Source organism: Oncorhynchus masou, chromosome 3 (genome assembly GCF_036934945.1).
Source record: "Oncorhynchus masou masou isolate Uvic2021 chromosome 3, UVic_Omas_1.1, whole genome shotgun sequence".
Lineage (NCBI taxonomy): Eukaryota > Metazoa > Chordata > Actinopteri > Salmoniformes > Salmonidae > Oncorhynchus > Oncorhynchus masou.
The window spans coordinates 31,276,420-31,303,276 of NC_088214.1; the positions used below are offsets into that span (position 1 = coordinate 31,276,420).

Consider the following 26,857-nt stretch of genomic DNA (forward strand, 5'->3'; position numbering starts at 1 on the left):
AAAAAAAAATTAAAAAAAATGTTTTTCTTTGTCATTATGGGATATTGTGTGTAGATTGTGGGTGAAAAAAACATTTCAATCAGTTTTTGAATAAGGCTGTAACATAACAAATTGTGGAAAAAGTCAAGGGGTCTGAATACTTTCCGAATGCATTGTATAGGGTAATAGGGTGCCAATATTAGGACGCTGTTCCTAATGTTTTGTAGACTCAGTGTATAGGGAACTTTATAGGAAATAGGGTGCCATTTGGGACACAACCTATGATGACTCACGCCCACCTAGCTCAATTAACGGTGATATCATAGAATATCCAGAAGACTGGATGTATCTAGAAGAAAATGCGTCACTCGTCATACTGACACACAGCATAGGACCGACCAGATGTTATCGGCTCAGCTCAGGCTGCTACCACGTTAAATCAGGATAGGCATCCCTACCATCGTCTTTGGATTGTTTTCCTAAATTTCTTATGACTTGTGACACTTCTGTGCTGGAATGTGCAGCAAACAACTGCCTCACTGTGTGTGTGCAGGCTGCGAAGTGGAGTGTAGACCAAGTGTGCTCATCGTCAATGACCCACTTCTGTCCAGTTCGTCTCCCTCTATGCAAATAGCAATTTGGGCTGTATTTGCATTAAGTGACCAGTCAATCACTGTAATACTTAGAATGAGTCCAAATTATCCTCCAAGATAGATTCCTGCACACAATATTAGTTTAGAAACATTAGATTATGCTAAATGGGCCAATGGAAGGCAACATGGAAATAACAGGCTGAACAACTCATTACCGCCTATGTGGGCTTGACAATGTCTGACACCAAATGCCACCCTACTCCCTATAGATCCATGGGGCTCTGGCCTTATGTACTGCACAACATAGGTAATAGGGTGCCATTTACGACTCAAACAATGTCAGAATGCATTGATCATGGAACCGGATCAATACCATTGAACACACTTACCCTGTGGCTAACTAATTTCCTAACAGACAGGAATCATATATCATAATGGCACAGTGGACATTAGGTCCCCCAAAAACATTGCTCGCTGCCTTGCAGCTGCATTCCAAAACATTGAACTCACTGGCTTTATCACATCCATGTGAAAACACAACAACAATGGCTGAAGCTGCATCACTTTCTATAGCCTGGTCCGAGATCCGTTTGTGCGCTTGCCTACTAAATTGCTGTCCTTGTCAAGCCAAATGAATGACAGGGAGTTGGCATGATAGCACAAACAGACTGGCACTCGGGCTACGCGATCTAGGCTCAGAAAACAAAAACAACTAAACCAGAGTCGCATGGAAGCTTTGTTGACTGTCAGTGGCACCTCTTTATCCCCTATGCTACACCAGGCCAGGCAAGGAGCAGGCAGGGTGTTGTGTTAAAGAGCCACGTTCACCTTCCTCAGCCCTGTACGGAAGAGATGCTCCATAAATGGTGTCCAGGGGCCTAATGTACGACTGTCTGCGTCTCAAAAAAATATATTCCCATTGGAGAGAGGAATGTCCTAACTGTCGATCAACTGTACACACAACGCGCCCCACATTATTCCCACAACCAACTCTATACAAACCGTTAATTCAGTATACCAGCCCCCTGATCAGACTTGTGGGTAGTTTACAAGAGGCTTGTCCTGTTCATCTCAGGTGACATCATGTAGGACTGCTGACGACACACAACAAAAAGCTAATGGAATGTTCTGTAGACATCTGAATACCTCTCAGAATAAGGTTGGAAGTTTGTTGTGTATATAAAAGCCCACACAAACACTTGCCTAAAAACAAACAGCACCAAATGTACCAACAAACAAAATATTTGTCAACTTCCATTGTGAAACAATAGCTAGGCCTATTTATTCCACTACTTACCGCTTTGACCAAAGGTGAGTCCGTAAATCCAGTGTCTGACCCATGGCTACTGTAGTTTCACAGTAAAAACAGGAGCAGCCCTCTCAGTTAGATAGCCTAGTAACGTTGAGTCCAGGCAGGCAGGCAGGCAGGCAGTCACGGCACTGTAGAAACTACACAGCAATGTAGACAGAGGCACATGCTGGAGCAAGGACGTGCGCAAAAAGCAGATTACCCTCCTGTGTCATCTGCTCCGAATGACAGCTGACAAACTACAGCACAAATCCTCCTTGAACTGCCCGGCCGATGAGCTCCAATCCCCTCCCCCCACTCCTCCCTGGCCCCGCCCCCTCCCCACCCACCCTGAAAATACAGCACAGCCAGAGTACAGCGCTCGAAAATTCCAATAGCTTCCGACGCCCAGCCCGAAAAGTGGTTTCCTTTTTCACCAAGATAATGGCCTACTCGTCACATGACAAAGCAGAAGCAATAATGGACTGGCAAAAGAGGAGGAGGCAGTGTGCTTTTGACACAGCAGGCAGCTGGCTTTCGTTTCACTAGCCCTGTCAACCTGCAGAAGTCTCTCCCCTTTACTTTCACTTTGCAGAACATTATATAATAACGTCAACATCTGGGGAACAGCTGATTCATAGAAACAACAAAGGGCTTGTTGTTATCATACAGTTGTGTATGTGCCAGTAATTTAGTAATTGTTGTTAGATACAAATATAGTACACGCTATAGTAAACACTGTTGACCGGTGTCCTCACCAGGGGGTGTACTTGAACAATCAATCAGCCTCACGCTACTGTAACAGGAGACAGCCTCCCGCACCATGAGCCCTTTCTGGCTCGGACGAGGCTTAGTTTTCTAATAGTAAACACAGGTCTGTTCCAAAGCAGAAAAGGCACAATATCAGGGAAGGAATGAGAACAGTTGATTCAGCTGAAAAAATTACCCCCTTTTTCTCCCCAATTTCATGGTATCCAATTATTAGTAGTTACTGTCTTGTTTCGTCGCTACAACTCCTGTACGGGCTCGGGAGAGACGAAGGTCGAAACAACCGAACCAAGCAGCACTGCTTCTTAACACAGCGCGCATCCAACCTGGAAGCCAGCCTCAACAATGTGTCGGAGGAAACACCGTACACCTAGCGACCTGGTCCGCTACAGGAGTCGACAAGGATATCCCCACCGGCCAAACCCACCCTAAACCGGACAACGCTAGGCCAATTGTGCTCCGCCCCACGAACCTCCCGGGCAAGGCCGGCTACGACAGAGCCTGGGCTCGAACCCAGAGTCGTTGGTGGCACAGCTAGCACTGTGATGCAGTGCCTTAGAACACTGCACCACCCGGGAGGGCCCCCACCGTGGCTTTATGAGACACATTCTTATTAATTAACTTCTGCTGCAGGTTTTCTTCAGGCATCATCCACTCCTCTCTATGAAAGCTTGACCAAGAAGAGGCATACTACAGTTTGATCCAAACCTAAGACAGCTGCTGTACATTCAATTGGCGAGAGGGAGAGAGAGAGACACAAAGAGACAGAGAGCTATAGTTAGTTTAATGCCATCAGCCAAGTTCTCTGTAGACAAGCGAGGAGCAGTAGCTATACCACTTGAACGTGTGAGGACCATAACATGAAATTGAGTCCAGCAAATCAGAAAGCACTGCAATAAGAGAATGAGTAAAAATAGGAAGCAAATTTCTTGGGGACCAGCCAACTAGAAACATCTGCTCGAGCTTTCTCGCCGTGTGTGTGGGTAGAAGAGAGCTTTGTCTGATTTGTACTGTATGAAACCACAGAGCACTTGAAGATGCACCTGCACCCAGAGAGACCAAACGGAGGCATGGGAACGAAAGCTGACCAAAAGTGATTTCCACCAGGCCCCGCCCCTCTGTCGCCCCACCACACCACTCAGAGGGAGGAGCAGAGCCGAGCACACACTACATCACTCACACTTTACAGCAGAAGGGCAATAGGGACGATGGGAGGGCTGGGGGGCTAATAGGGCTGTAGGGCTGTATAGGGCGTGCCGGTAAGATTCAGCCCTATGACTAAAGCACCAAATCTGACTCATCATCAGTCAACCGTCACTCATCAGAAGACAGACTCAAGTCTCTGATGATACAGGGAGGTTACAAGCAGGTGCTGTGACCTTTTCAACTTCTGCTTTCCACTTTGGAAGTGAATAGAAAATGAAACGTGTTGGCAGAAAGAAAGACTTGAACCCATGAGCTGGGTGGCTTTTGACATGTTAATGGTGAAATGCTTCTGCATCAATAGGGTGCGTCGAGATAAATAACCTAAACCCTTTCACATGTATTTCATCATGCCAAATCATAGGGTGGTTACATACCACCCCCCTAAAAACTCACTGACTCTCACCAATGGAGGCTGGTCGTTTCAGAGTTGCTTCTTTCATTGCACATTAATCTAGTACGCCCTACATCCATCACAGCTTCTCTTTCAAGTAAATTTCAAAAACTATGCAGGACAAAAACAAGTCAAATCTTTTCCAAATGAGAACAGGTGCTGAGGTGCGCACATAAAGCAGCGACACACACACTTCAGCTCTGAACAGGGACTGGTCAAATCCCCCAGTCAGTCAGGACAATCATGTGATGCTGTGTATTGAGAGCAACAGTGCTTTCCTCCTCCTGTAACATGATCTCCACCAACAACAGGGCACTGGAGAGAGGGGATGGGTGGGGGAGCGTGGCCGGAGAACATCAGCTTTCTGTTGATAGTCAAATCAATTGAAAGGAAGAATTCAGAAAAGAAGAGTGAGCTATGCTTAGGATGGTATATAAAAGTTGATACATTTTTAGAAGGTCCGCACTTAAAATATATTTGTAAAGTTATAATTCTACCATGTTACTCAATTAGAGGCAACAAGAGCAAAAATAAATGTTTTGGTTGCTAGACCATCGTGAGTGTGACATAAAATTGTATGTGGCCTAAATCAGAGTGTCTGGCCATTTCAATGTCAGAGGATCTGTGTTTAAGTTCCTCGCAGCTGATCGGAGGTCAGGAGTTCACTATTCTTTCCCCCTGGAATGCACCAATGACAGGGCAGCTCAAATAGTAATGTTGGCTCAACCAGCTCAATTGATTAGGTCCAGTAATGTGATCTAAACACACACACCAGAATGAAACAGCACCTCACTCCGATGGAATTTCTCTCCTGGTTGAAGGCTTGAAACTATGGGCCTAGTCGCCTGAGCAGCACACTCTGTGACCTTTGGCCGAGTGCTTACACGTCATTACTGAATCAACAGGTAATGCTATTTGTCGTCGTTTTCATTTGTCCAACAAGCTCATGGTAGACTTTGCCTCCTGCCTGTGCAGATCTAACATCAGATTAGATTTTTCTCTATCAAGTCAAGCATTAAGTTGTCCGTCCACATGCTTCCCATCAAACAGTTTGTGCATGTATGACGATGCCATTTTTGTTCGTTTTGGTCTTTGACACTTTAATTTCAGCTGTACAGGCGCACAACATTCTTCGTTGAGGCAAGCCGAAGTCGGGTAGCCATAGTCGGGTAGCCATAGTCGGGTAGCCATAGTCGGGTAGCCCCTTCGTCAGTGATTGGTCAACAGTAGAGATTTTTTAAGTGTTTGTTGGTCATTCAACCAGAGACAAATCGTTTTCATGCTCTTTTTTTTCTTCCCCTCACTAGAGAAAAACTGCACTAGACATCTTAGTTTTTTTTTTTAAATTGGGTTTAATTTAATGGCTAGTACAAACAGTACTATTGACGCTTTTTTCTTGTTTTTCCAAATCAAAAGATCTTTTAAGGGAGTATGTGAGCACACTCGTTCGGTTCACCGAGCCAAGTGTGACACCTGTATTTTGAAAGTTGATTACTGACATGCAAAACATTTTGGGACCGTATCAACACTTGACTACTGAAATAAACAGCAAAACAGTTTGTGGAATTGCTCATTAAATCATTTTACACACACACACACACCAAGACCTACTTCCAGGCTATGATTAATTTGTGTTACTAAGCAACCAGATGGTAACAGAGTGAACTTGAGGTACTGGGAACTGTATGGAACTGCTGAAATATGTGCTGGTTTTGAGTAAAAAGGCTTTTATTTCAGAATTATACCGGAAAGAAAGCATCTAGCCTTAGTAGCCTATTGTTATTATGGTGTTGCCGTTTCGATGTCAATATGGTATCATGATCACATTGTATGATATTACTCAAAATCACCATAACCACCCATGTATTTTCATAACATGACAGACTTGAGAGTTCATTGGGAGGCTTTTTCACATCCAGAACAGTAAATTCTACAATATATCCAGACTAAACCATGGAAACCCTGCCAGATTGGGTAACAAGCAGGCAAACTGAACACTGCGTCTAACAACTGGTGCTGCAGTTGCAAGGTTAAAAAGCATCTAATGCTGAACCCTTTTCACAGCAATGTGGGATTCCTAAAAAAAAATAATAACCCTAAACAATCCTACAACCAAGCCAAACAAACAGGAGGTTGGTTCCAAGCCTGCCTGGCTGTTAGTCTACAGTGCCTTCACACAGAGTGTAGCACAGTGGCGACTTTATCACCACGACCCGTCACAGAGCTGCAGAATTATGGCCACAGCTCAAACTAAATTAGCACTTGTTATGCAACCCTGGACTTGGCTCCCAGGCCACTGGTTCATTCCGCTGCATTCTGATTCACTATCGTTTGCTGTGTGGCCGACAAACAGTTTACCATGGTGGGTTGAGACTGTCTGTGAGTACACCAAGTACACTTATTCAAATTGTGTGTGGTGTGTGTGTGGACTGTGCAAACACCACAGATTCCCTATTTGAACCAGTCTCCTCCCCAATGCAGTATGCTACAACCACCATTTCAAGAGAGTAATTGCTCTTTCAGAGCATTGCTGAATGCTAGAGAAGGAATGGATCCCTTCAATCAAATGTTAATACTTATGAGCCCCTAACCAATAATGCAGTTCCAAAAAAATATGGATAAGAATAAGAGATAAAAGTAACAACTAAGCAGCAGCAGTAAAATAACAATAGCGAGATTATATACAGGGGGTACCGGTACAGAGTCAATGTGCAGGGTCAGGGTCAGTTGAGGTAGTATGTACATGTAGGTAGAGTTATGAAAGTGACTATGCATAGATGACAACAGAGAGTGGCAGTGGTGTAAAGAGGGGGAGGTGGGGGAGGCAATGCAAATAGTCTGGGTATCCGTTTGACTTGATGTTCAGGAGTAGAAGCCATTTCGAAGCCTCTTGGAACTAGACTTGGGGCTCCGGTACCGCTCTAAGGTGGCTGGAGCCTTTGACCATTTTTAGGGCCTTCCTCTGACACCGCCTGGTATAGAGGTTCTGGATGGCAGGAACGTTGGCCCCAGTGATGTACCGGGCAGTTCGCACTACCCTCTGTCGTGCCTCGCGGTTGGAGGCCGAGCAGTTCCCATACCAGGCAGTGATGCAACCAGATCATACTGTCAGGTGGCACTGGCAGTCCATCCATTAACTATCATTGAGGTGGTGACTGTCTGGACGATTGGGTTAACACTGGTAGTGTTAGTAAGTCTGTGGTCAAAACAGTTAATACGGGGGGGAAATCAGAACAGTCACTGAGACACCCGTCCCTGCAGTGTGACATCCAGGTGACAGACTCAGTGTGTGGCGACGGAGGCACTTATTGCACACACTCTAGTGTTTCCGTCGCAATCATTTATGTGGTGCTGTACCCACGGCAAAATTGCCACCACTCCCCCCCCCCCCCAAAAGAAAGGTCTGCAGAGGCACGCTATAACAGTCAACGGTTTGCAAACAAAATGTGTAATGGATAGAAAACTCTGACAACCCCATAGTAGAATAGTTTACCTACCTAGTCGGCTTGATGTTTGTTCTACGTGAGAGAAACATTCCTCTCGAGGCGCATTCAAGTTACGAGTGCCATAGTGAGGGAAACATGCATTCTGACAAGCAGTCAATGCACAACAATTATTGCAAATGCAGTTAAAACAGCAGTTTTAAAGGCCTTTGTTAAAATAATAATAATAATAATTAAGAGGGGGATCCCAGCTTTCCATTCCTACTTTATTTGTTTCTCAACTCCTAAATATGCACAAACGGCACCATTTTAAAACCTGAGTTTTTAGCAGCCATATGGTTTATCTTCGGGATCGGTGTCCCATCCACGGGACCGTTGAGCTAACGGGATTAGCATGAGGCTGTAACAGTAACAAGAACATTTCTCAGGACATAGACATATCTGATATTGTCAGAAAGCTTAAAATTCTTGTTAATTAACTGCACTTTTCCAATTTACAGTAGCTATTACAGTGAAAGAATACCATGCTATTGTTTGAGGAGAGTGCACAATTTTAAACATGAAGTTATTAATAAACAAAGACTATTTGGGCAGTCTTGATACAAAAATTTGAACAGAAGAATGGTTGTTCTTTTCTTTGTATTATCTTTTACCAGATCTATTGTGTTATAATTCTCCTACATTCCTTTAACATTTCCACAAACTTCAAAGTGCTTCCTTTCAAATGGTACCAAGAAAATGCATATCCTTGCTTCAGGGGCTGGTCTACAGGTAGTTAGATTTGGGTCTGTCATTTTAGGCGAATATTTTAAAAAAAGGGGCAGATCCTTGAGGTTTTAAGCACTAGCCTCATACAAAACATCCGGATCTCGCGAGTTTACATTCTGTTTCTCAATACGGATATCCATGTAGAGAAACAGAATGCAAGCTTGCGAGATCAGGATGTTCGTACTAGGCTAGTTAAGCACATTACCACTCCGTAATTTGCAGTGAGTGCAGAGGGGAGAGTGGGGCTACTTTAACACGGGTTAATGGTAGGGTAACTTGGGGTAAAATTCCACTCTACATCAAAATCATTTTTTGGGAATGACTTAAAATTGTGATGAGACAGAATATATTTTTAGGTGAGCAGGGAAAGTGTTGGGAGAGAGAGTGTGTGTGTGGGTGGGGGGGGGTGACATGAAGTGGTATCTGTTAGAAGTTCAGGCATGGGGTATTTTACCTCTGGTGGTGGATTACCCCAAGTTACCCTAACAGGTTCACAGTGTTTATGCTAATTTTGGGGGACAATTCAGTAACGGGTATCCAACTACACTGAACAAAAATATCGAATGCAACATTTAAAGTGATGGGACCATGTTTCATGAGCTGAAATAAGAACCTGATAAAACAGCATGATCATGGTGCACCTTGTGCTGGGGGGAAAAAGGACACTAAATTGTGCAGTTGTCACAACACAATGCCACAGATTAGAGGTTGACCGATTAATTGGGGCCAATTTCAAGTTCATAACAATGGGTAATCGGCCTATTTGAACACCGATTATGTTGCAATCCACGAGGAAACTGCGTGGCAGGCTGACCACCTGTTACGTGAGTGCAGCATCAAAAGGACCTTGTGGATGCAAGGAACCAAGGTAAGTTGCTAGCTAGCATTAAACAGCTAGCATTAAACGTATCTTATAAAAAAATAATCTTCACATAATCACGAGTTAACCTAGTAATATCGTCAACCATGCTAGTTAACTACACTTGTCCTGCGCTAAGCATCAGCTGTCTCAGCAGCTAAGTGATCACTGTACACAGCCAATCTGTAAATAGCACACCAGACTACCTCATCCCCATATTATTACTTACCCTGTTGCACCCCAGTAACTCCAATTGCACATTTACCATCTGCACATTATCCCTCCAGTATTAATGCTAAATTGTAATTATTTTCACCTCCAGGGCCTATTTTCTGCCTACCTCCCTACATTTGCACACACTGTACGTAGATTTTTCTATTGTGTTATTGACTGTATGTTTGTGTGTAACTGTGTTGTCATACTGCTTTTCTTTATCTTGGCCAGGTCGCAGTTGTAAATGAGAAATTGTTCTCAACTGGCCTACCTGGTTAAATAGCGGTGACATAAATACATAATCAATGCGGTGCCTGTTAATTTATCATCGAATCACAGCTTACTTCAACTTCGCCAAACGGGTGAAAAAAAAAGCACAATCGTTGCACAAATGTACCTAACCATAAACATCAATGCCTTTCTTAAAATCAATACACCGAAGTATATTTTTTTAAACCTGCATATTTAGTTAAGAAATGCATGTTAGCAGGCAATATTATTGTGTCACTTGTCTTGCGTCCAGTGCAAGCAGAGTCACAATTTCTTCCAAACAAAGAACATAATTAATTTGCCAAAATTTTACATAAATATGACAGCATTGAAGGTTGTGCAATGTAACAGCAATATTAAGACTTAGGGTTGCCACCCGTTCGATAAAATACAGAACGGTTCTGTATTTCACTGAAAGAATAAACGTTTTGTTTTCGAAATGATAGTTTCCGGATTCGACCATATTTATGAACAAAGGCTCGTATTTCTGTATTTATATTATAATTAAGTCTATGATTTGATAGAGCAATCTGAGCGGTGGTAGGCAGAAGCAGGCTCGTAAGCATTCATTCAAACAGCACTTTACTGCGTTTGCCAGCAGCTCTTAGCAATGATTGATGCACAGCACTGTTTATGACTTCAAGCCTATCAACTCCTGAGATTAGGCTGTCAATAATAAAGTGCCTATAAGAACATCCAATAGTAAAAGGTATATGAAATGCAAAATGGTCGATGCGTCATAATTCCTATTATAACTACAACCTAAAACTTCTTAACTGGGAATATTGAACAACCAGCTTTCATATGTTCTCATGTTCTGAGCAAGGAACTGAAACGTTTGTTTGTTTTTTTTACATGGCACATATTACACTTACCTTCAACACTGTTCTTGCTTTATTTAAACCAAATTGAACGTTTCACTATTTATTTGAGACTAAATAGATTTTATTTATTGTATTAAGTTAAAATAAGGGTTCATTGTTCATTCAGTATTGTTATTACAAATACATATATTTTTTTAATGTATATATAAAAAAAATGTTGGTCGATTAATCAGTATCTGAGTTTTGGGTCCTCCAATAATCGGTGTTGAAAAATCATAAATAGGTTCACCTTTACCACACGTCTCAAGTTGAGGGAGTGTGCAATTGGCATGCTGACTGCAAGAATGTCAAAATCAAATCACATTTCAATGGTCACATGTGCCCAACACAACAGGTGTAGTAGACCTTACCATGAAATGCTAACTTTCAATTCTCTGGCTTGTATGTTAATTTCTCTACCATAAGCCACCTCCATCGTTTTAGAGAATTTGGCAGTGCGTGTAACCGGCCTCACAACCACAGACCACATGTAACCATGCCGGCCCAGGACTTCTACATCCGGCTTCTTCACCTGCGGGATTGTTTGACGCCATCCAAACAGACAGCTGACAAAACTGTGGGATTGCACAACCAATGGACTTTTTCACAAACTATCAGAAACCGTCTCAGGGAAGCTTACTTGCATCCTCACCAGGGTCTTGACCTGACTGCAGTTCAGCGTCGTAACTGACTTCAGTGGGAAAATGCTCATCTTCGATGGCCACTGGCACACTGGAGAACTGTATCAGGCAGATCGCGTATATGCCATTGTGTGGGCGAGCGGTTAGCTGCTTTCAACGTTGTGAACCGTGTGCCCCATGTTGTCAGTGGGGTTATGGTATGGACAGGCATAAGCTACGTACATTGAACACAATTGCAATTTAATCAATGGCAATTTCAATGCATAGCGATACCGCAATGAGATCCTGAGGCTCATTGTCATGCCATTAATCCGCCGCCATCACCTCATGTTTCAGCATGATAATGCACAGACCCATATCGCAAGGATCTGTACACAATTCCTGGAAGCTGAAAATATCCCAGTTCTTCTATGGCCTCTACATACTCACCAGACATGTCACCCATTGAGCATGTTTGGGGTGCCCTGGATCGACGTGTACGACAGCGTCTTCCAGTTCCCGCCAATATCCAGAAACTTTGTACAGCCGATATTTGCATATGCATGGTCCAATATGTTAAAAATAATTGTAACAAATAATTTTACCACTGGCCTGTTATGGGGCTCATTTCTTGAGGTATAAATTATGTCAGCACAGTTTAATTAACATTCATTTTTAAGTAGAATGTCCTTTTAAAAAGTCCCTCCCGACCTACCCCCGCCCCCCCCCCCCCGCTATTTTTCCCCCCCTAGAGGAAACACTGCACTCTCACAGCCTATAAAAACGCACGCACACAGGAATCGATAAATTGAACATCACAGCAACAGGAAGTGCTTCAAGTTGAAGACTGAGTAGCTTCACAGTAAGAGATTGAGAACATTTAATTCCACGAGAGAGAGACTTCCATTAGTCATGTGAACGCAGCCTAGAATGCACATTCAAGGGCTTTGGATAAATGAATCATACTGTAATAGTACACACTACCGCTCATAATCAGGTCACATAAGAATGGATGTATACAATTTCTTATTTTCCATGCAATGCAATTACAGAGAGCAGGGGAAAACCCAGCAATGTCAATGCCCATTTGAAAAGGCAGGAGGAAAGCACAGGGTGGGTTGGGGCATTCCCTTTTTTTTTTTTTTTTTTTTTTAAATCATGCAGTGTTTCAAATATCAGACTTCTGATTATTTTGAAATAGGTTAATAAACTCAATGAAATAGGAATGGCTTATGTCTCTTTAAAAAACAGCGGACCCCCTTTAACATGGCATTTTCGAGTTTGGGTTATTATCTCAATATCAAATCATGTCTGGTTAACAATCAAGTGTCTTACTGTAATCGTTGTCCATTTAAAATAAATATATTTTTGGCAACAAAAAAAACTTTACGGCAAGAATTTTGCTAAGACGGTCTGGGAGAAGTCTCCGTGGGGATGGGGAAATTCCAAAGCGCTAGTTAGCTTTTTGTTATTGGTCTATTAACTAAAATGACCACCTGGTCAAGTCACCAGGCAAGCAGAAACTCCAATGCCCAACCTGCTGATTAGGTCCTGTGTAGATTGTATTTTCAACTCGTAACTATCATTAAATGACACTGATACATTTTCTTCATACTTTTAGTGTTCGTTTCATGAACTGTTGTACAGTGAGATACAAACCAACGGAAAAACTGCATTGACTGCACTGGCCTTTAAGCCTGTAGAAACCTGCTAATGGAAAAACGACCCTGTCAAGTCCCAAGCTTCATCCCGCTCCTCTGCCATTGGTGCAGACATTATATTGCTCACATGGTTTGCTGATTCCAAGCCACTATGTCGGCATTTACATAGGCAGCCAAATTCTAATATTTTTTCCACTAATTGGTCTTTTGACCAATCACTTCAGATCTTTTAACATCAGGGCTTTTTCAGAGCGGATGTGATCTGTCAAAAGACCAATTAGTGAAAAAGATATCAGAATTGGGCTTCCTGTGTAAATACAGCCAAAGGATAATTTGTTGGGAAAGCAGACAAACTCATAAAGGCTCTTAATGTGTACAGCAATGCAATGGCATCTCTTCTAAATAACTTACTGTAATGCACTGTGTTAGAAGCACATGCCAAGCCTTTGGCATAGCCTATTATATGGCAAATTTAAGGGCTAAAAATGGCTCTAAAATGATAAGCAAAATAAGATATTCAAAATAACTACAAAAATATTAAGTTGCTTGTTATTGCTGTCAACGATGTTCAGTTGTCATGTAACATTCCTGCATTTAATAAGGAGAAGAGGGAAAGTAAAAGAACAAGAAATGCTGCTGTGTAATGAAATACCTTTCAAAGTTCACTACTCTGTAAAACAGCAGCAGAGAACAAATAGTCTTTAAAGGGCCAACAAAGACCACTAGTCTCTACCAATATATTCTAGACCCAGCTTTTTTTTCATCCAATCTTTATATTTAAACTAATAGCACCGACTTATTGGGTGAGATTTCACTATGGATAACATGCACCTGCCATATGGTCAACCTTCTGCAGGCCAATTGATTGGTCGCCCACTGGCCCTTCTCAATGTTAACTGTATTTGATTTTGGAGCCATTATTCCATGCTCCTCACACTTTTTACTAGCATTTCAAAAAATGAGTCATCGTGACTCACGGCATACATAGTAAAACAGGTTCTCACAACAAGGCAAACAAAATTAGACCGATTCCGATATTTGTTTTAACTGTTGAGTGACGACTGGTGATAGACACTCAAACCATCAAAACTTAAGTTACAAGATCTCATTGCCAAACTCAAATGGGTTTTATTTTAGAAATGTGTCACATACAACTAACTATGGTGGGAACACTTATATTAAATTCGCCATATGACGTCACCGTCAAAGGTTGATGAAAAGTTAGGGTACTTTTTTTAATGATCTCATACCTCAATGTTACACCTTTCCGATCGCAGGCATTTCTAGTTGTGTTACACAGTTGAGACTAAATAACAATCGGAAATGTGGTGCCGAGCTTGCTGAGGATTTCCTACTTAAACTCGTAAACCACAGTGACGTTTGGTTATTCAACCGCAACTGTTATTTTGGTTTCAATAAGTTATTTTGCATGATGCAGAAACCTCAAACTATGTGCAGTTTACCATGTTCGCTATCGGCATGTCGTGCAATACCGTCAAATTAATCTGCCAAGAATAAATCTCCTTAAACTTTTCTATTTGAAACACAGGCGATGTTGCTCCACCAAAAACTACTCATTTAAATTGCTTCGTAAACACATTTTAAATTCAATTTCATTGAATTCTCAGCAACGCTTCGCAACAAAACTAGTCTAGCGTAAGAATCATCCCCGAACCACCTAAAGAAATATCTCGCTTCAGACAACAAGCGACAACGCCGCTTCCCAGTGTTAAGACTAAACTGACATGACGGATTCTATAGCCTACCATATATTTTATCTAACTGCACAAAAACATAGTTCTTCACTACAAAACACATCCGTTGTAAGTTACTCTCAACTTACCGTAACTTGAAATCCCATAAATGCAAACTGTTATGCCAGGACCTTCGAAATCGGGAAACGGCAACGTAAAGGCAGTGCCGCCATGTTCCTCTGCGATGACTGGGTGCCTGTTTATCTTACCAGTAGTCCTCCCCCACACGCGCAGGGCATCAGCACTCATTACCACAATAGACTGCTGCTCACAGAACAGACGGCAAGAATGATGACACTGCAACCAGCCATAGCAGCTAAAAGCCAGACACAATGCAATGAATGCCCGGTTAAAGTTTGTTAGCCAGAACTAAAGAGGACGTTTACACTGCATTTTAAACTTTAATAGGTTGCCATAGTACTTCCTTGTTTACTAAAATAAACATGACAGTATGAAGTCTTTAAAATGTAGCCTAGTCTACTAAATAGTAAACACCCTTTTATTTAGGCCTAAATTCATTTTAATTTGGAGTAAAAAAAAGTACAATTTATTCAGGTTTTGCATTTCATAATGAGTCAATTAACAAGCTGACACAAACACAGTGAGGTAGTGCCTCGCTTCACATTAGTTCCTCTTCCCCCCCTCTATTTGGCACAGTCAAGACGTCTCAGGCAGATGTTCAAACGTTTGCACAGCTCACAAATCATAGCCTCTGTCCAAACCCTCCATGGACTAGAACTGATTACGCTACTTACTTCACCCGTGTCTGCCTTTAGTGTCTGCCTTTATAGCGGCCACAGAGCCACACTCACTAATTGGCCACACCTGCTGTTGATACAATAAATTGTTAATGTTCCTCCATTAGACTGAGACTGTTTGAGCAAGGGAAAGGTTTTGCACATATGGAAAGAGAAACTAATGTAGACATGTTTGCCTAATGTCTTTGCACTTAAGTATTGTATATTGTCTTCCAAGCTGTTTAGCTCGATTTCATATCCTTTTCTATACCCTGTAAAAAATATTTACTCAGAGGGATTTCAGGGGATCTAGTTGCAGACAGACAGTTCATAGGGCAGAGGCCAGGCATCAAAAACATGCATTTGGCTGCCTATTACATTCTTAAAATCCCAAATAAGTATGGTATATTGAAGCGTAAGGAACAGTGGAAGGCAATTGGTAATATCTTTTCTTGAGTGGTTCTCTGCTTGTGGCCTAAATACAAAATCAATGCCATTATGGGCTGACATTCTACTCATTGTCCACAGTTCTGTTATTGCCTCTCCTTGATAAACACTGCCACCTAGTGATGATTTATTGGTTTATCTATTTATTTCACCTTTATTTAACCAGGAAGGCCAGTTGAGAACAAGTTCTCATTTGCAAATGCAACCTGGCCAAGATAAAGCATAGCAATTTGACACACAACAACAGAGTTACACATGGAATAAACAAAACATAGTCAATAATACAGCAGGAAAAAAGGGGAAAAAAGTCTATATACAGTGAGTGCAAATGAGGCCAGATAAGGGAGTTAAGGCAATAAATAGGCCATGGCAGCCAAGTAATTACAATATAGCAATTAAACACTGGAATGGTAGATGTGCAGAAGACGAATGTGCAAGTAGAGATACTGGGGTGCAAAGGAGCAGGATAAATAAATAAATACTGTATGGGGATAAGGTAGATAGATGGGCTGTTTACAGGTGGGATATGTACAAGTGCAGTGATCTGTGAGCTGCTCTGACAGCTGGTGCTTAAAGCTAGTGAGGGAGATAGGAGTCTCCAGCTTCAGTGATTTTTGCAGTTCGTTCCAGTCATTGGCAGCAGAGAACTGGAAGGAAACGCAACCAAAGGAGGAATTGGCTTTGGGGCTTTGAGATATACCTGCTGGAGCGTGTGCTACGAGTGGGTGCTGCTATGGTGACCAGTGAGCTGAGATAAGGGGGGACTTTACCTAGCAGAGACTTGTAGATAACCTGTAGCCAGTGGGTTTGGCAACGAGTATGAAGCGAGGGCCAACCAACGAGAGTGTACAGGTCGCAGTGGTGGGTAGTGTATGGGGCTTTGGTGACAAAACGGATGGCACTGTGATGGACTGGAAGGAGAGTTTACAGTCTAACCAGACACCTAGGTATTTGTAGTTGCCCACGTATTCTAAGTCAGAGCCGTCCAGAGTAGTGATGCTGGACGGGCGGGCAGGTGCGGGCAGTGATCGATTGAATAGAATGCATTTAGTTTTACTTGCATTTAAGAGTAGTTGGAGGCCACGGAAGGAGAGTTATGGCATTGAAGCTCGTCTGGAGGTTAGTTAACACAGTGTCCAAAGAGGGGCCAGAAGTACACAGAATGGTGTTGTCTACGTAGAGATGGATCAGAGAATCACCAGCAGCAAGAGCGACATCAATGATGTATCCAGAGAAGAGAGTCTGCCCAAGAATTTAACCCTGTTGCACCGCCATAGAGACTGCCAGAGGTCCGGACAACAGGCCCTCCAATTTGACACACTGAACTCTATCAGAGAAGTAGTTGGTAAACCAGGCGAGGCAATCATTTGAGAAACCATGTCTGTCAGGTCTGCCAATAAGAATGTGGTGATTGACATAGTCGAAAGCCTTGGCCAGGTATGAATCAGTGGCTTTGGTATTAGCATTGATCATTGTCCCAAAATATTTCTTTGTGTATATTATTGTAAAGGCAGTGAATGATATGAATGATAACTTTGAGTACCGGTTTGTTCTATATTGAAAAACAATGTATTTATTAGAAGGCATCTGTACATTTTACATTATAGATTCATACAGTTTGATCTGGGTTTCTCAATAGAAAGGAACAATAAGATCACTTCACAGGGTTTAAATGTGCTTCATCTTAGTTTATCAGAGTTAAGCTGTCCACAGTAACATTCTGAAAGTAGTACAACTCATAATGCCCAAATGTCCAAGATCAGCATATTAGCAATAATAATAATACTTGTGGGGCTGCTTATATTTGTCCTGTTACACACGTGTATAAGTTTGTAATGGAAATGTGTTTCTTGCATATCCCAACTCCCCCTGAGCTGCTACAGGAATTGGGGTCATGGCCAGGGTCACCAATGGAGCAATTGGGGTTAAGTGCCTTGCTCAAGGGCACAGCAAGATTTCTTATCTTCTTGGCTCTGGGATTTCAAACCAGCAACATTTCAGTTACTGGCCTAACCCTCGAACCTTGAGGCTATCTGTCAATGAATGAGGGGTACCCACCAGTGCATTTGCAGCTCCCTATATTGATGTGCCATATTTTAACACCCCTTTAGCTGTCTTAAGACAAAGTACAGACATTAAATAATTGCAGTTCTATAAAGAATTACAAAGTAAGATTCTTGCAAATACTCTTTACTTCACGTCAAACAAGCTCCGTTGTGTGTGGGACAGGGAAATGTGAATCATTTGAATCCAAGATTACATGTGTCCTTTGAAAAATTACATCCCTAACAACAGATAAATCGGATTAAATCATTGATCACAAATTACTTTTCCATTTGTTGGTGTGAGAAGAATCATCACTAGCTGAAAGAAAAATAGTAAATGAAAAAATGTTAACTACTGGAAAATGGTAATACATTAACCGAATGGTGTAACATAATGTAATGTAAGTGAAAATAAGACATACCAACAGTTATTTTCCCCTCCTTCTCCAGTTTCTTTAGGTGATGCACAAGGTTCACCTCTGCCGCTCTATGCAGATGTTCAGGTGTCTCCTTTTGCAGAAAAGTACATTTTACAAAATGGGTTACAACGTTAATTATTCATGGTAGAGGTTTTCAATGGTGCAAAAAGTTGGAACCGTTCCAAGGTTTTCCCACCCGACCCCCCCCGATATGCATAAATTATATATTTTTTAAACTGAGACCATAAGACAGTCAGACACGTTCAGAAAAGGCCCTTTGAAAAAACATACCAAAGCAGATCCGTGCTTGTTCGGATCCAAGATACCAATGCAGATCCGAGAGTAAAAAGAGGGAAAAATAAACCAACCGGGCGCTGCCAGCACCACCAACAAACAAGCAATGTTGCCCAAATGATCCACAGTTACGGGTCCTTAAAAACTACCTATAACAAATTACACAATGGGTAGCATATTCAAAACCTTGTAGCCTATTGTTTTAATAGTTTTTACTTTCCGAAAACAATAATTGTCCATCTCATGGTTCAGCTGTCAGAGATTTGAGCATCAGGGCATTGCATGCATGGGCCTATTAGGCTTAGGTGTTCACTGTGTGATATTCACATTTAAAAGCAGGCACACGTGAAGTGAGCAGCCGGAACCAGTTTCAGCTGGACATAAGCTATATGTTTTATTGAGTGCAAATTGGCTGACACAGATCATTCAGCTTGCGTAGTTCTCATCACCTCACACACATTAAATGAACAGAGGACGGGTCCAATCAGGTCCAGTCGGTAACTCAATTTTAATTACACATACACGAGACCCGTGGCAATTATATCAGACCCGACCCAAATCCGAGACAAAAATCTGAATTTAGGACCCAGACCTGGTCGGATCTCAAAATGTTGGGTCTGTTGGACCCGTGAAGACCTCTAATTCATGGATTGCACCTCTGTCATTGTTGTCAACATCCCACAGCAGCCATATTGATGCTCAAAAGTAGAACAGGGACTAATGACTTTGAAAAGGGGCTAATGACTTTGCCTAAATTACACTATAGGGGCTTATGATGACATTGCTAGTACACAGAGTATTTAGTAGGAAACAACTTTTCCATTATCATCATGTTTTCAAATTGACTTTAGACAGATGGCAATGTTGTCATTAGCTAGCAAAGTTCGTCAAATCAAATTTTATTTCCATCACATGCCCCGAATACAACTGGTGTAGACTTTATAGTGAAATCATTACTTACGAAACTTTCCCAACGATGCAGAGTTTAAAAAATTATATACAAAACTAGTAACTAACACAAGGAATAAAATAAAATACACAAACGGTATTTGGTATTTTATTAGGATCCTCATTTGCTGTTGCAAAAATGTGCAGCTAATCTACCTGGCGTCCACACAAAACACGAAACAATGGAACTATATACAGGGAGTAACAGTACCAGATCAATGTGCAGAGGTATGAGGTAATTGAGGTCTAAGTTTTCCTACTAATTATTTGCCTTCTTTAGAAATGTCATCAGTTTTCAAGTCACAGTAATGCACTTTTGATTAAATCTTCATCAGTCCTAAAACAAACATTCAAAACAAAATTGTGACCCAATGTGCAACCCATATAATTCTATAGGCAAAGCAGTGTTAGTAGGCTTTGAATGATGTAACATTATTTGGTCAGCATCTACACATACCGTATATCAACCTTACGTTACCAGGGAATTTTACCAAATGTAACCAAAGGAGGTTCAGGACCTGGTTGCATAAAACACCTTAAGTTACCTTTAAGGGGACAGTTTCCCCTTAAAGTTAATTAAGTCAGTTGCACAAAACATTTTAAGGTGAATTTCCCCCTTAAATTAAGTGAAAAAGTTATGGTCCCCACAAAGTCCCTTAACTGCTTCATTCAGTATGGATATCAATGTAAACAGCACTTGTGGATGTTGCTTTCATCTGCTCTGGTTACTAAAGTGTGAACATCAAAAAGCTATCTACTTAGCTAAACGATGGAAGATGCACAATCCATGGCTATAAAGATAGCTGGCTAGTTACAGTGGTTCCTCCTTTAAAAGTTGTATCATACTGCAGCACACCTTCCAGGCTGTAGCAGAATTCTATGGCACATTATTTAACATTTTTTAACATTAATGCAAATTAGTGCTAGTTTGACTACCAGAGGGCATCTTTGAGAAGCATTTGATAGTCTTCCATATATATTAGCATTATTAGAGAATTTAAAAACTTTTTTGTAAGAACATAGGATATGGGACTGATTTTAAGAAATGTAGCTTAATTCATTTGATTAATATTATAGTGTTTCTATTTCAAGAAAAACAAACAACGAACCACTCAGGGTTTCCGTTAGGATGGAACGGAAAATATGGCACTGTAAAACGTGACGGTCAGGAGTAGGCTACAGCATAAGAAGATTGGAGGATTCTAAATAAATATCTAAGGGGCATAACATTTCCACACCATAATTGCAGTGTAACCCAATAATCAAACAGAGATTCAGTGAAAATAAAAAATTGCATTGATTTATCAAGACCAGTCCCCGTGCTTGTCTCAGAGCAGTGCGAAACGATGCTGAAATAGTTATTGCTTCAAATCCTATTGCTTCTAACTTGAAAATTCTCTTTAAATAAATAAGACCTACACCACTTTTAACAGCACATTACTCAACACTAGTGAGACTCATTTTGCCTACGGTAGGCCTACAGTATATCGGAAAAATATTTTTCTCAATGACGTGACTCTACGCCAATAATTACATTTAAAAAATCAAATCAAATTGTATTTGTCACATACACATGGTTAGCAGATGTTGACACGAGTGTAGTGAAATGTTTGTGCTTCTAGTTCTGACAATGCAGTAATAACCAACGAGTAATCAAACCTAACAATTTCACAACAACTGCCTTATACACACAAGTGTAAAGGGATGAAGAATATGTACATAAAGATATATGAATGAGTGATGGTACAGAACGGCATAGGCAAGACGCAGTAGACGGTATCGAGTACAGTATATACATATGAGATGAGTAATGTAGGGTATGTAAAAATATAAAAGTGGCATTGTTTAAAGTGGCTAGTGATACATGTATTACATAAAGATGGCAGGATGCAGTAGATGGTATAAAGTTCAATATATACATATGAGATGAGTAATGTAGGGTATGTAAACATATTAAGTGTCATTGTTTAGAGTGGCTAGTGATAAAAGAAAATACATAAATTCTTCCAATATTAAAGTGGCTGGAGTTGAGTCAGTGTGTTGGCAGCAGCCACTCAATGTTAGTGGTGGCTGTTTAACAGTCAAATGGCCTTGAGATAGAAGCTGTTTTTCAGTCTCTCGGTCCCTTCATTGATGCACCTGTACTGACCTCGCCTTCTGGATGATAGCGGGGTGAACAGGCATTGGCTCGGGTGGTTGTTGTCCTTGATGATCTTTATGGCCTTCCTGTGACATCGGGTGGTGTAGGTGTCTTGGATGGCAGGTAGTTTGCCCCCGGTGATGCGTTGTGCAGACCTCACTATCCTCTGGAGAGCCTTATGGTTGTGGGCGGAGCAGTTGCCGTACCAGGGAGTGATACAGTCCGACAGGATGCTCTTGATTGTGCATCTGTAAAAGTTTGTGAGTGCATTTGGTGACAAGCCGAATTTCTTCAGCCTCCTGAGGTTGAAGAGGCGCTGCTGCGCCTTCTCCACAACGCTGTCTGTGTGGGTGGACCAGTTCAGTTTGTCCGTGATGTGTACGCCGAGGAACTTAAAACTTTCTACCCTCTCCACTACTGGCCCATTGATGTGGATAGGGGGGTGCTCCCTCTGCTGTTTCCTGAAGTCCACGATCATCTGCTTTGTTTTGTTGACGTTGAATGTGAGGTTATTTTCCTGACACCACACTCCGAGGGCCCTCACCTCCTCCCTGTAGGCCGTCTCGTCGTTGTTGGTAATCAAGCCTACCACTGTAGTGTCGTCTGCAAACTTGATGATTGAGTTGGAGGCGTGCATGGCCACGCAGTCGTGGGTGAACAGGGAGTACAGGAGAGGGCTCAGAACGCACCCTTATGGGGCCCCCAGGATCAGCGTGATTGGAGGATTCTAAATGAATATCTAAGGGGCATTTTTTGTTAAAATCTGTGAGAATATCTGAAAATATCTAAGGGGCTTTTATACAATTCTAAATGAATTAATAATAATAATAATAATCGCTTTGTTGAAAAAGTTAAGGTATTTTTGGAGAGGATTTTGTTTCATTTAACCTCGAGTGAGTGAGAAAAAGGCCATATTTGAACATGGGGTGAGACATTCTCACTAATTTGTAATTAAAGCCAGTTTGTTTTTTAGAATTATTTATTTCTGTAGAAACCAAAAGCCGCAATGTCCCAAATAATTAGTATCTACCTTTCCAATTACTTTTAGAGTTTGGGATTTACAAATGTGCGCTTTTCATGTAATTTTTCGTTAAATCCAGTTAGGATTTAAGAATAACTTTTGACTGACGCCTTCAGTGAGAGGTCTAATGCTTTAATATTTAATCATATCTGCCCACCCAATTCATATCTAAAGGGCCATTTTTTGCACCATTTTTAGTTACGTTGTTTTAGTTTGAACGTGCAGACAGGCACTAAGAACAGCGGGAACATTTCCCTAGTGAGCGCAATAATTAATGCAATGCCCCTTAAAGTGTTGCTCTGTGCTACCCTGTGGTGCAGGTTGGGGGTCCAAACCCCCTCCCCCATGGGCTATGTCTGTCTTCTGTGCGCTGCTCTGTGGCCCGTCCCGTGCCTCCTGCTCTCATGCCTTGAACCTTGTGCGCCTACCTATATCTCTGTGGATAGTATATATTGTCCTGCTAGAAACGTTTGCAGAATTCACAGCATGCTACGCTTGTGAAAAACAGGGTTAATAATATATCTGTGAAAATATCTAATCATTCTAAATAATTTAATAATAATAATAATTGCTTTGTATTAAAAATAAAAATAACAATATTTTGTTTTCAAATAACGTAAAGTGAGCGAGAAAAAGGCCATTCTTGAACATGGGGTGAGACATTGTTACTAATTTGTAAATAAAGCCAGTTTGTTATTTAGAATTATTTATTTCTGTTTTTAGAGGGAGAGAAATCAAAAGCCTACCATCACCTCATGGCTCTCCCAGTTGCGGCTGGCACAGGTATTGAACCAGCATCAGTTTGCACTGCGATGCAGTGTCTTAGACCGCTGCGCCACTCAGGCGCTGTACAACGTGACTTTAGGCTACAGTACTACAGTAAGAGCAAAATAATCCTAACATTTCCACACCCTAATTGTAGTCTAAGCTTCTCTTAGAATAGAAACCTTAGTGTAACAACAGTTTTAGTAAGTGATACTGAAGTCGTGCACAATTATTAGTTTCTATTTAGGTTTATGTAGCCCATTCATTGTCAGTTAGACACACAGTAGCGCCTTGGGACCCAAAAGCATAATCAGTGCTCTAACTACCCCTTGCGCTGGTCTGGAGCAATGAAGTAGTGACACAGGGTACCGTACTAAACCACAACACTTTTAGTGGAGCAACCATTGTAGCTATAGCTACTCTGTAAGCTAGCTTGACGTACTAGAAAGTAATATAAACAAGTTTAGAAAAAAGTAACTTCAATAAATGGGGTTTACTATCTTCTGAAGCAATTTGGTTATCCTGTCTTGATTGCAGAAGTCCTATTTTGTTATCTCACAAAACGAGTCAGTGAATCATGCCATTTCCATGGTAACCGGATACTCTTTCTGCCATACATGTCTTCAAACTCCTGTAAAACTCCTTAAGAATGCCCTTACTTAAAGGAAATATTTGAGGGGCTCTATGCAACGCCCTTGAACAATTCCCTTAGATAAAGGGAAATTATTCCTTAAGGGATTAAGGGAAACACTTAAGATGTTCTATGCAACCGGGCCCCTAACTTTAAGTTGTAATGTACAAACCTTGTAGACGACTTTGACCAGTTCCATAGATGAAAATGTGTTCCCTCCGGCTGCCTGGAGGACACTGAGGATCTGTTGCTCTCTGAGGTTTCTATGGCTGATGTAATGCTGGATCTTAGAACCAGCGTCTTGGACCACAGGTCCATGACCTAAAGAAATGAGTTTGGGAAGAAAGTAATGTAGATGTTTTTGTATCAAGTCCTATGCATAGCTGACATAGCTGTAAATGTAAACTAGTAATCTGAAGAAGAGCCTCTCAAATCATGATGTCATGTGGCTTCAGACATCTATATATTTTTGTCCACTTAATGACACACTCTACGTCCCAATTGGCACCCTATTCACTATTTAGTGCACTACCAGGGCATATGGACAAAATTACTGCACTAAATAGGGAATAAGGTGCCATTTGGGACGCATTCCCATGAGTTTTAAGAAGTGTTTTAGAGCTCAATAACAAACCTGGGTATATTAGTTCAGCCTGTGAGTCCAGCAGAATTTGCAGAGATTTCATATAGTCATAGAGATCTTCAAACACGGCCGTTCCCTCCCCCAAAATACAGTCTCCTGAGAAGATGGCCTTCTCTTCCTCCAAAACAAGGGCCATGTGGTCATCTGTGTGTCCTGGGGTGAACAGGACTCTGCGCGCGCACACAAATGCACACATCCACAGTTATACATAGAGCCATAATAAAGCTTATGCATTTCACAGTGCTTGACTTGGACTGAAATAGGTGCCGGGACTGTTTATATTTAGGTGCAGGAGCTTCACAATACTTCTGAGCCAACATTCTATAAGAGGTGCAGGAGCTCAAGCAGTAGAATGGAGGTGCCGGTACTCAGCTCCGGTGAGCTGCTGCCCAAGTCAAAAACTGGCACTACACTATTTACACAGTGACGTTACACTTACTTCAGTGTGGCCCCCTCAGTTTCTATGACGTCTCCATGTTTCAGGTAAGTGTACATCTTACTTGGTCCTATTCTTTCGTCAGTTGGGGGAGAGCGAGGGAGTTTACTTACTTGTAACTCAGAACCTGCGTGGAGAAATAAAAGCACATAGGCACACAAGCGATGTGTGGCTTTCTGAGTCAGCGTCAACAAAAAGCACATAACGCCCTGGACCAGACCTAAAGGGCCGCTGAAGCTGTCAATCTGTGGCTGACAAAATGAGACAGTTACTATCGTCAGGTGTCACTCACTTCCAGTAATGTCTCTGCAGATGTCGATCACCCCACCTGTATGGTCGTGATGCCAATGGGTGACAATGATCTCCTGGATGGCAGTGTTGAACTGGCTCAAGGCTTGTTGGAGACTGCTGATGTACTCAGGGACAGCAGGCTCTCCTGTGTCTATCAACACTCGCCTTAAAACAAGAATGGTCTGAATTTAATTCATGCGGTTTGATACTTTTGTGTAGTTTCCATATCCATAACACTCTTTCAATAAAATTGTACTACATTAGACCTTCAACTGAAAATGGATAGGCACGCATGAAGCAATGCTGTCCAAGAGGGGAAATGCGAGGCTAGTACATTTGTGGAATACATTTCCACAAAACGAAAATACCTTTTCCCCGTTCCAACTAAATACGTATTGGTTCCTTGTAGTGTCATTGGACCAGGGTTGCATCCCAGGATTCGCACAACTCTGGACGATAGCTGCTCGATACGAGGGAGTATTGCACTCATGGTTCACGACGCAATCAGGTACGTATATCAATTGTGCTGATGTCAGTAACTCAAAGCCCCGTGCAATGTGAAAATAAAAACTGTAGTCCAAGACGCTGAAGTTGTAAATTAGCTTTGAACTTCACCTCTCCGATGTAAATAAACATTGACCTGGAGTGGAGGATCACTTCCTGTGTGACGTGGCACCTCAACTCGTTTCAAAATAAAAGCCTCATTATCCAAATAAAAGTGTTTGCTAAAAGTCCTAATAATTTAGCCTCAAACTACAAAACTATTGCATATCATTTCATAATAATTACAGTACATCGTAAATACTGCCACCCCCCCACACCAAAAAAAAAAAAAAATATATATATATATATATATATAAATATATATATTTATAGATGGCAATGACAGACACAAGCACGAGATGGTAGTAACTGAGCTAGGTCAATAGGTAGAGCCATTGTCAAATCTTATTCAGAGATACATGGTTTATCAATTGACTATATCAGTATGTTGTAGATAAAGTGTGACAGGATAATAAGAAAATTACGATTTATGATAAACACATTTGCACATTCCTCTGTAGAAAAAAACAAGAACGACCGTTTTTAGCACAAATTGTTGAAAACAACTATACGTTATGTTTGTGTGAGCATTTGTTTCTTTCCAGCTTAAATATCACCTCGGATTTGTTTAGCCTCTGTAAGTGTATTGACTTTAATTATTTATAGTAAGTAAAGCTAAATGATTTTTGTCTGCTGTCATCGGCATAAATGTAATAGACCTTCACAGATTTCTACATGTCATTTATTACATGATTTAACACCAACTCATTTAATTTGTTTTGACTTTGCAGTTCCTATGCATTGGCTGTATTGTCATTATA

General features: G+C 41.4%; 2 protein-coding genes across 8 annotated transcripts in view; both read right to left on the reverse strand.

The window, feature by feature from the left end:
• Positions 1-14,889, reverse strand: part of LOC135514496 (nuclear receptor coactivator 2-like) — a 70,806-nt gene extending 55,917 nt beyond the window's left edge. For 4 of the 6 annotated variants that reach the window (XM_064937961.1, XM_064937971.1, XM_064937955.1 and 1 more), the window contains exon 1: positions 14,766-14,889. The gene's annotated coding sequence lies outside the window, so the exon portion shown is untranslated. Of the gene's footprint in view, positions 1-1,869; positions 2,104-14,765 lie in introns of those variants that run through there. The other 2 variants (XM_064937952.1, XM_064937953.1) reach the window with 2 other exon arrangements.
• Positions 14,890-17,406: 2,517 nt separating this feature from the next.
• lactb2 (lactamase, beta 2) lies at positions 17,407-26,149 on the reverse strand. Of its 2 annotated transcripts, none has more exons than XM_064937983.1 (7): positions 25,862-26,149; positions 25,531-25,658; positions 25,206-25,329; positions 24,758-24,936; positions 24,296-24,444; positions 18,328-18,415; positions 17,407-18,224 (listed from the first exon to the last, which is right to left on the reverse strand). In XM_064937983.1, the coding sequence occupies exons 1-7, from the start codon at positions 25,981-25,983 to the stop codon at positions 18,178-18,180; spliced, it is 837 nt and encodes a 278-aa protein (XP_064794055.1). In that variant the 5' UTR covers positions 25,984-26,149; the 3' UTR covers positions 17,407-18,177. The 2 variants fall into 2 exon arrangements, with proteins under 2 accessions (XP_064794055.1, XP_064794051.1); XM_064937979.1 differs by having other exon boundaries at positions 25,495-25,658.
• Positions 26,150-26,857: the final 708 nt, after the last annotated feature.